This window comes from Aptenodytes forsteri, unplaced genomic scaffold (genome assembly GCF_000699145.1).
Source record: "Aptenodytes forsteri isolate BGI_AS27 unplaced genomic scaffold, ASM69914v1 Scaffold229, whole genome shotgun sequence".
NCBI lineage: Eukaryota > Metazoa > Chordata > Aves > Sphenisciformes > Spheniscidae > Aptenodytes > Aptenodytes forsteri.
Window position 1 is genome coordinate 3,999,702 of NW_008795863.1, and position 11,082 is coordinate 4,010,783.

At 37.0% G+C, this 11,082-nt stretch overlaps 1 protein-coding gene across 1 annotated transcript in view; it reads right to left on the reverse strand.

Moving 5' to 3' along the window:
• ANKRD12 (ankyrin repeat domain 12) overlaps nucleotides 1-11,082 on the reverse strand; it is a 58,043-nt gene that overhangs the window by 24,177 nt on the left and 22,784 nt on the right. Inside the window, exons 4-6 of the mRNA XM_009284102.1 lie at nucleotides 6,718-6,864; nucleotides 4,773-4,973; nucleotides 345-487 (exon numbers count right to left, since the gene is read on the reverse strand). Coding sequence (XP_009282377.1) covers nucleotides 345-487; nucleotides 4,773-4,973; nucleotides 6,718-6,864 — 491 coding nt within the window. The remainder of the gene's footprint in view (nucleotides 1-344; nucleotides 488-4,772; nucleotides 4,974-6,717; nucleotides 6,865-11,082) is intronic.

Here is an 11,082-nt window from a genome sequence, read left to right on the forward strand (position 1 = left end):
ACCCACAGTATACTGTTTGGAGACATTTTTCTTTTGAGAGATCTATACAGTAGAAGTCTCTCTTAAAACAAGAAGTCATTAAAATGTTTATTTATAAAAAAAGTAAAAGTGAAACTTTAAAATATTTAAGAAAACAGATACTGGTAGAAAATATCTGGCAACAGAAGTAGGATGAAAAGCAAGATGAAACAAAGAAAACCAAAACAACTTTAAGATGCCCCCAAAACAGCAGAAGCAGAATTATAAAACCATGTGAGAGTAATCAGGACAGTTAGGATTTGCTCTAAAGACTGAGCATTTCAAACCACTTATTTATTCCCCTCCCACTCTCCCAGCAAACTCACATTTCTATGCCCACTACTAGCAGAATCATGAAGTGGTGTATCATCGTCCAAGCCCTGTGTGTTCACGTCGGCTCCCGCTGCTATCAGGACTTTAGCAACATCGTAGTAACCAACATTACATGCTTCATGCAGTGGTGTCCAACCTATAGTGAAGAGTGGTAAGTGTAACTTTGAAAGGTCGAAGATTCAAGTTTGTTTTTTTCTCCTGTGCTATAGATCTCTATTGCCTTGAAACATTTCAAAATACACTCACACACAGCAGTTGGCAGGAAGGTAATGCCATCCATCTGATGAACAACACATGCTTTATCAACTTTAAACCTCATGCCAACAAATTCCAAATTTTACTGTGATTAAATTGAACACAGAAATCACTAATCAAATAGTAAAAGAAAATCTGGCACAAAATCCCCAGGCTAAACATGTTAGACTAGTGAGCATTTGAACACAGTGTTAGGTATATATAAATAACATTATTCTATATGGAAACAGTTTGAAAACCACACTATTGGAAAGAATAAGTATGGCAAATTATCATAACCAGTGCTCCTTTAGAGCCACTGAACAGGTACCGGGAATCACTAACAATGTTCAGCAGCTATTAGTCTAGATAGCAAGCTATTAATAAATATTGGCAGAGAACTTATTCCTGATATTTCCTAGAATATTAGTCATTTTTAGAAATTTTGATTTCCAAATTGATAATCTGAAGTTCAGTGCTCATTTTTTGTAGCAAAGCCTCAACTGAAGACAACAATCAACCCCCACGCACTATATTCCTTACCTCAACTTCCTCTCCACAACTTGATGCCTTCCACTTCATAGCTGCCTTGAACTTCCAGCCTGCTGTTGATGCCTTCTCAAAGCCCAGTTCTGGGAAGGCATTCAACTTTTGCTTCCAACATAACCAGTGCAAGTCTGGAAGAGTTTATTCACTTGAACGCTGCATCTAATCAGTACATCCATGAAGAGGAGGTACAAGAAGAAACCCCTGACTTATCTAATCCTTCAGTAAGGTAATTTCTCATCTTCATCTCTCACTCAACTTCTCACCTGCCACTCATTTAAATTAAAAAAAAAAAAAGCTAAAAAAAAAGGCTTCTACCTTAGCCTGTGGCAAAACACTTCTTCCTGATCTTTGTATACTAAATTTCCCCTTCAATCATCACTTCGGCCACTCACATCCAGCACTGCCTGGCTACCACCTCCTTCCTTCCATTTTCGTGTCACTTGCCTTTTTCCCACTCACCCACAATGATGACACTCTTCTGCTCTCAGCCCTCTGACCCCTGACTTCTTCCCTCTTATTAATTCTCTCTGTAATTCATTCTTCTCCATGTTTTACTGCTTTGCCTTTCTATCCTATCACCATGTCCAGCCTGCCAACTCTAGTCCTGGCTTGCTCTCAACATCTGTTTCCTTTACTCCTGTTCTCATACAGCAGTATCATTCTGGCAGATATTCCATGAGCAGGGTTACTTCCTCCATTACTAATTCATTTTCTGCTCCTTTAGTTCTGCCAAATTCTTAGCTAAAAAACTCTAATTCTCTAAACTTCACTGCATCCGAAATTCTTACTTTGCTCCACCCATGACTCGCCACTCAAATTCTCCCCCTCTTCTTGACTTTTTCCTCTGCACAGGATTTTGAAGCTCAGCCACCTCTGCTTCTCACTTTGGACTACCAATGGAGAAGTATCTTACTTGATCCCAAACACCTCCTCCAGAGTTCTGAATAAAGTCTCTAACAACTTGCTCCCAATTGATTCTCAGAACCAACTCTCAACCATTCTCCTCATCCTTTCATTGGCCTTTAAAATTAAATACCTGTACCAGGTCAGGCTGGGATGAAGTTATGAAGTTAACTTCCTTCATAGCAGCCCATATAGTGCTGTGCATTGCATTTGGGGTTAAAACAGTATTCATAACACACCAGTGTTTTGGCTACTGCTGAACAATGCTTGTACAGTGTCAAGGCTTTCTCTCTCCCTCCTCCCTCACAAGAGGTTGAGCGGGGACACAGCCAGGACAGCTGACCCAAACTGACCAAAGGTATGTTCCATACCATACGATGTCATGGTCAGCAATAAAAGCTCAGGGAAAAGAGAAACAAGGGGGGATGTTTGTAGTTATGGTGTTTGTCTTCCCAAGCAACCGTTACACCTGCTGAGGCCCTGCTTCTCAGGAATTGGCTGGACATTTGCCTGCCAATGGGAAGTAGTGAATTAATTCCTCTTTTTCCTTTGCTTGCACGTGCAGCTTCTGCTTTTCTTATTAAACAGTATTTAAGTCAACCCATGAGGGCTTTTTTCCACCTTATTTTCTCCCCCTGCACTGTTGAGGAGGGGGAGTAAGAGAGCAGCTGGGTGGGTGTCTGGCAGCCGGCCAAGGTTAACCCACCACCACATCTCTTTTTGATGTGTTTCTATTCTCCCTATGATTTCTATGGGACTGTCTTCCCCTGAACTTCCCCAACCTTTTCTAAAATTGCTCTTTCAACAAATTCTCACCTCCCCTCTCAGCTTCTCTGAAGATCCCACTGGGTTCTACTTCTGCTTCCTCTCTCTTCTTCCTCTACAAGTAAGTCCTGGGCAGCCTCATCTTCAAACACAAATTCAGCTACCCTCTGTACACCAAGAAATCACTGATCTGTTTCTCACCTAAAATCAACAATTTAGTCCATCTCATTAATATCTTCTCTTGATGTCAAGTTTGAGCTGACAACTAATTCTACCATATAGTTCTTAATTTCTCTCACTAGGGCCTGCTACCTCAGCTCATCTCACCATTCCCATTGAGAGTATAATTCTCCTTATAACCATTCAGACCCATAAACTGAGCACCTTTAGCAGTCTTCACTGTAGGTCTAGTCAAAACTCTCATTCAGACCTTCATTATGTTTTTGCTTCTATTTTGCAATTACTCTAAAAACTTCAAACTGCTAGTGCTGCCAGTTAAGTATACCAACGAGTATTCTCAACATTCTCTTTATTCCCTTGGGATGCCAGAAAATTCCCATAAATTTTGTCACCTTTTCTTCATTTCTTCCCTTTGCACTGGGAGCAGTGTCTTTTTGACTTTCTTCATTACCCTTTGCACTGGGAGCAGTGTCTTTTTGAACATAACCAAAAGCAACATGGCTCTTTCTTATATTTATTTCCTCACTTTCCCGTGATCCACTTCTACTGTGGATGCAAAAAAGCCAGTGTTTAATGGCTAATGTTGAGAGGTAGAGTATTAGGAGCAGTTTGTTATGCTGTTTATATAATGTGCACTTGATACTTCTATTATTTTTTTGGAGTTGTCCTTGCATTTAAGAGAAACATCTACCGAATCCTGTCTTTTTATAGATGTCTCTTAGACCCCAACCCCACAGCCGCCTCTGCACCAACCCTTTATCTTCTGATTTATCCTTCCTTTTACTTTGTTCCATCCCTCCTCATCACCCCAACCCCTCCTATACCCTAAATGTCTACCCAATACTCCAGCTCCTAAGTCTTATGCCCTTTTACACTGGTTGAGGAAAAACCAGCAGGTACTTCGGCTTATCTCAATATGTAAATGCATTTGATTTGGTGCCTGGCCAATCAACAGCTGGCAACTACTGAACTCAAAACTGTAGGTTCTGTCTTCTGTGGAAGCATTACTTTGTGGATCTCATATTTACTCTGCTGGAGATTTTTTACTAAAACATGTAGAAACTTAACTACCATGAGAGTATCAAGAGCAAAACAGGCAAAAGTTTGCCAGCAGGTTCCAAAAAATTATTTAGGAGGTCTTGCAGACAAACAGACAGGCAACACAGACACTTCCTTATAGAAAAGCTACTAAACAGATACTAAGAAAAGCAAAGAAAGATACCAAATAAAGGATACTAAAATATGGTACGAGTTATAACTTACCTTAAAGTTTATCAATCAGTGCTGAAATCACAGCAGATACTGACATACCAAAACTGGTATTAATCTAGCAGGACAAGTGCAAGCTATACCATACCCATCTGCTTTGGTGCGTATTAGCTGTCACAGTAAGACGACAGTGTACATTACAGTGCTACCGCTTTCACTGTTACTAAACTTTGCATCTCTTCACAGAGCCTACAATCCCATTATCAGTTACTGCCTTTGCCTAGTATAATTCTGCAAAGTTCAGCAAGCGTGCACATGTATTTTTATATATGCCTAGTGTGCAAAGGCCCTGGCCACAACTGAAATGTCCAGGTATTATTACACTGTTCTAATAATATACTATGTACTGCAGTGTCCCAGTACTACCACTGCCATCAGAAATAAATACATGATTTGAAAATTTCCAATCAATTTTGTTAGATTTTTCATTTGCATATAGCATGAACTGAAATTAAACCTCTGACAACAACTTCAGCAGTAATATTTAATTCGTACAGTTAAGAGAACAGGTATCAACTTACCTGCAAAATCTTTTACATTCACATTTGCACCTAAACTGATTAGCTCCTTAACCTGTTTAACATCCCCTCGAATTGCTGCCATATGTAGAGGAGTTTCCCCTCGTTCATTTCTCTTGTTAACTTTGTCTTTTTGTCTTGAAGAGGAGCTTGGAGTTTTCTTTTGTGTTGGTGTTGTTTGTAAGGGATGATTTAAGGTGGAATCTACAAAATAAGTTTTTAAATGGTCACTAAGTTATTTAACGCTATTTTTACTTCATCTCATTTTAACAATTGTATTCAAAGACTACAATTATCAGTGAATAATTATATTTAAATCAAGGATGTATTTGACACTTCACATGTATCAACACAATGCCTATCTGCAATGTGCAAAAGGGTGTTTTGCAAAGTCTCGCTATTTTTAAAGTAGGTTTCAAGGACAGATGAAGTCTATCCAAAATACAAGGTTCACATACTCTGGTATAAATTCTGCTGAAACAAGACAAAGCATCACCATGCAGATCAGTATTTACCCTGCTTCCCCTGCCTCCAGCACACTTCTGCTGTATTTTTATGTAGTGGGATGCCAATTTAAGGAATTACTGGTTGTGCATTGTACTCCCTGCACTTTCTCAGTTGTGCCAACCAATGTTTTTGGGTGGACTGGACAGTAAACTACTGTTACTAAAGTTTCTCAAAATTTTCTCAAAAATAAGGGAAGCCACAAAGCCATTTCTCCACAAAAGGAGAAACTGCAGTAAGACAGCCTGTATCGTATTTTTCCAGTAGTCTTTGGTTACAGGGAGTCAGTTAAAGTATTATCTTCTGTAATTAAAGTTATTAATATATTTGATAGAATATATGCTTCTGAAAAAAGTGCTTTATGAATATAAATATATACTGAAATAATAGAATTCTAGCTAAAATATTTCTCTTCAAACATTATTCTATTGAAGAGTGCCAATCAACTAAAAGTTAAATCCCTAACCAAAGCAGTCTGGTTCTATTTCAATAACAATTTCAGTAAAAGTATGCAATACTTCAGGCAATGCTTCTAGTGTTTTGATGGAAAGAAGAGAGCCTGGAAGTCCCAAACTCTTCTGCAACTTTTATAATCAGTGACAGGGAGCTAGACCATATCAGTCTGGCAGTTTCCATCTTCCTGATTCCTTGAATTTGATCTCTCAAGCAACTGAGAACATCCATGGGCCAGGGACTCAAAGGTTTTCATATATGGGGTAGACTTTCCCAGCATGAGGGACTAAAGAATATCCTTTTCCCTCCAAAGTATTCCAAAATCTGAGGAGCTTTTTAAAGATACCTCCTCTTGCCATGAAATTGTCTTGCCCTTCTCTACGTAGATTTTGTTTTAAACACAGCAGGATAGTAAAAGATTAGGTAACTGGCACCAAATCCTTAAGGAAAAGGAGCCATTCACTTTTAAATGCCAAATCTGTAAAAACATTACACAGGTAGAACATACACATACATAAAGATTTTTTTAAATACAACTGGATCAAGGAAAGTTTGAAGTTCTGAATTAAAACTAAGGTGTCTCCCCTCTCCCATTAAATCCTAAGGAGACGATCCAGTTTCTTTCTAAATTAAAGTCCTGCTACAAATGGAGGCAATGAGACAGTAGTTAATAAAAAACAGATAGTGTTTCAGTTTTTAATTAATGCATATGGAACAGTGTTTGAGAGGCAAAAATAATCAAAGGAAGAAAAGAGATTTTCAGGTTTTACAGCTATCATAATGCAAAGCTTTGCACATAAATACAGAAGGTCAAGAATTTTTCATCAAATTACTCGACAATGCACAATAGAGTTTTACCAGAATTACAAATAATTTTAAAAAATTTCAGTAAAAAGCAAGGACTGTTGAAAACCAGCGGGATTTGGAATATTCTGATAGGGACAGAATTAAACAGGCAGGAGGAAGAAAACTATTAACTTTGTAAGATCACCTGGACTGTTGTCTCTTGCTGTCATCTGCATGAGAAGTGCCATCTGTTTGCGCTCTGACAGAGGATAACCAAAAAGAATGCTAACCGGTGTTGATTTCTTATTTCCAGCATCCTTCTTCATTTTCTTTTTCTCCGGACCTTCCTTCTCTGGAAATATTAACATTTAAAAACTCAAACTGCTGTTCTATTAGAACATTTTTCTAGAAATAAAAACGTCTGTTTAAGGTATGTGAACTGATGATTGGTGGCAGGTGATGAAAAACAGAAATTGCATCTCTAATTTGCTGCATTCACATTAGTTTTGGTTACCTGTTCTAATCACATCAGGATAATAAGCTACTGAGTTAAAGCACTTAGGGTTGTAAGGAGGATTACTGAAAAATTCTAAAAGATGAAAAACCTGTTTCACAGCAGGAAGACTGTATATGTCACAACTTCAATTTCCAGAGAATCAAAGTCAGGCGCTTAAAAAATTCTGTAAGATCAGCTAGTCAACTTTCAGCCTTGAACACGGATCTGAGACTGTGCTCTATTCTACTTCTCTCAAGACACCACGTTAAAAATTAGGAAAATACTTTTTAATACTGGTATTTGTTAGGTAATTGGATGAAAGACTGTTTCTCTCAAACTCATCCTGTTACTTCACCTTAGAGCAATTTCTTCTCCAAAATTCATATCCTTCAAAACATACAGTGATTTTATATATGTAACTTCTTTCCTTTTATGAATATTTACAGTAGTTGTTTAATATTTCATGTCCAAGTTTTAAACCAGGAGCTAAAATTACACATCTGAATAAACAGATAATTTCTAAAGCTATTCAGTACCTACAAACTCTCACAGATCTTCAGATTGGTTAAATGTGCTATGAAATAAGACAACTTTTTAATACCTAACAAATTTCAAAACTAGACTTTTATTTGTGTAATATGGAAACTTTGGTCTGTGTCTTCCATCCTTTTCAAAAGTTCTTCCTTCATTTTTCTGTATAAAGGTCTCCTAAACCAAAATACAGGCATTTAGATTAAAGTATGATAGAAAACAACTGATTTGTGATTAAGTGACTTCGACTAAATCACTTTTAACTGGAGCAGTATTTAACGATCTTAACATCAAAGAAGTACAAACTCTCAATGCATCAAATTTCTTTTGGTACAACTATTTTCCACAGATCTCCCTACCTGGTCATTATTGTTTAACTGTATTTTCTAGGGACATATTAGTTTGCATTTACACGTAGACAAGACCATTCATTTTCTGTAATTATCTTGGCTTTCCAGGCAACTGCTCTTTTTCTGTCTTAAACCAAATTCAACGTTTTATATTTTGTAAGCAGCTTGTATTACTTGCATGTTAGATCTAAAACGTCTACCTTTTTCTTCAGAGCCCCTAAGATTACTACTTGAATATAAACACACTGGATGTAAAAGATGGCTTAAGAAACCTTAGTCACATATCTGGTGACTTGGAATTAAGATTTTTGAACGAGTTTAAAAAAAATTTTAACCGCCAGTGTCAAGAAGGAATGGTCTGAAGAGTACTCTAATAGATTCAACCAACAAAAACGACATCTCGAAACTGAGCAAATAATTCCCTTGGTTCTCTCCTTAAAAGCCCAGGTTAGGTATTAGCTTTTCCAGAGATCCTGCCCACTCTACCGCACCCTCTCATTTTGGAAGCTTCCCTACCAACCACCTCCCCAAAAGGCCTTTAAGCAGCCAGACAAGACTCTGAACCCTACAGTCACCATGAGTAAACACAACTCACCCTCCAGGCTGGACTACTGACCACAAACATAGGGACAGAATTCAGTAAGGATGTCTATTGCCTGCTTTCTCCTCTGTGGCTGGCTGATGTGCTAACCCCATTAAGCAAGCAAGAACACAAAACAAAGCTGAGATCTAAAAATTACAATGGGGAATAGGTAATAAATGAAAGGGGGGGCAGGGGGGGAAAGATGTTGGACTGATTAATCAGACTTGGCCATACTAGTATGCTAGAATTTGGCTGGGAATTGGTTGAGGCTTGGTTGGGGATTGTTACTATTAGTTAAATAAGCCTGGTTGCCACACTTATCTTTTTAGCTCTTTGTGTAATAAGTTATTTCGTCTTATTCTTACTGTGACTGATTACCATCTGATGAGGCACTGTTCATCCGGTTTTAGTTAATCTTAGTATTTTGGGCCATACTAAAAAAATGTGGAAGTGCAATTAAGCTACAGTCAAGGTTGGGGGAGGATTTTGTTTTTATTACTGTCCCTATGATTATACTGGTCTCCCAGTTCCCTTTCCTAAATCTCAACCTTAAACACCTGTATAAAAAATTTCTTTAAAAAAATAAATAAATCTGTCATCTGCAAAAGCAGAAAATCTTAAACCAAGAGACTCCACTGAGGCAAACTTCACTAACCTACTGCAGAGAGCAAAAAATTAATAAAAATTACAAATCAGAAGCTTAAGTCCCTTTGAGGTTCCTAACCATGTACCATTCCCCGTTTCATTAAGTCCCAAACTGACCCTTTTCCATCTTTCGATTTTCTCCACTTCTGCCTTAAGCCCTCTCTGTGGCCCTCCTTGGGTCATTCATTTCGTCTCAACTCATTTTCTGCCTTCCTAGCCTGCTCTAAATCCCATCTTCTAGGCTTGATTACATACATAGGCTCTAGTAATGCAATGCTCTTGAGGCAAAGGAAGGCACGTAAATAGTGCACATCTTGAATTCCATAGTGATCAAATAAGAAATACATGATTTTACAGACCAAACAATTATGAGCAAGACTATTTTAAGAATGGAAAGCTACAGACCTATGTACGTATTAAAAAAACCCTACAAATTTATCCATCATTTTTAAAAAGGAAACAAGATCCCTTTTACAGAAGTAATTGATGAGATTTTTCTAACCTGCATGCATCTCATACTCCTGAATATCTAAAAATTCATTCAATATCCAAATCAATACTACTGCCCTATTGGTAGAACGTCTGCATAGGAAAATTTAAAGAAAACCTACAATGAAATTGTACTTTCAACTTTTCACTGTGAATATGCTGTTCTCTCTCCAAGGATAATGTACAGCATACCCTTCATTGATTAATTTAGTACTTCCATCAAAACAACACATTTCAGTTTGTCTGGCATAATCTGCTGTTTCTTAGCTTATGCTATTCATTGCTCATGATTCTTTTCTTGAAAAACACATTCATTTTCATTCTGAATTATTCCTTACAATTTTATAGCTATACTTATCTTGAGAAAATCATACATCAAAATAAATGAAATAAATCTTTTGATGATCTAGCTTTTACTTTTTCACTATACAGTGTACTTTGCCAGGTATTTTTATCTGTTGGTTTTTTGTTTCTTTTTTTTTTTTTTTAATCATTTTGTTAGAAACGCCTACTAAGTAAATGAGTGCAATTTAGTCCCGTCTCATGTTTAGTGTTGTCAAACAACATGAAGATCCTCCCCTACATATTCCCATGCATTTCAGTGGTGGGGCAAATTATTATTCTATCACTTTTTATTAACACAGTGTTTGCAAAGCATTTCTAGAGCTTACCAATTAAAAGTACCAAGTAAGAATACAACTGCTCTCACCAAGTTACACTGTATTTATGCCCTTACCACTCAAAGACACAATTTTATTAAAATTTATGTGAGACTTCATATGTGTTTTCAGTAAGTCTAAACAGTTCAATACACAAAATTAATATGATCAACAACAAACCTAAAAAAAAAAGTCTCAGGACTACAGCAGGTGTACCTGATAATCCATTTACTGGAGTACGTCCTGTAAGACGCTACTGCTTTTCCCCACCAAGATCTCATGCCTACACCCTGGTTCTGAATGTACAAGATAAAACAACATAGGACAAAAGGGATGGAAGGAAGCAAAAGGAAGGGAGTAGGGCATATACAAAAGAAATTTTTATACACAAATAAATAAAATATAGTCGAAAACTACCTTTTTTTTTTTAATCCAAGGAAAACAACAATGCAACTGTTGATAAAGATGCTACACAAATCCACAGAAAAATTCTTATAAATTATTGGGAACCCCCATTATGCTTACTGCAGAATATATTATAAGATAGGTTTTCACTGCTCCAAGAATATCATCATGCAGTACACTATACTTTATTTAGCAGGAGAAGACCAATTTAACATTCAGGAACTTTGACTTTTTAGATATTCTTTATCTTGTGGTAACAGAAAACTTTTCACAGCTGTATACTAGATGTTTATACAATTTGAACAGTAATAACTTCCCTAACAGAGGAATAATATCAGTTTAAGAAATTAAGTTTAGGTAGAATTTAATGTATAAAATTGACTGTTAAAGTCAATTAGTTGTTTTGGGGTTT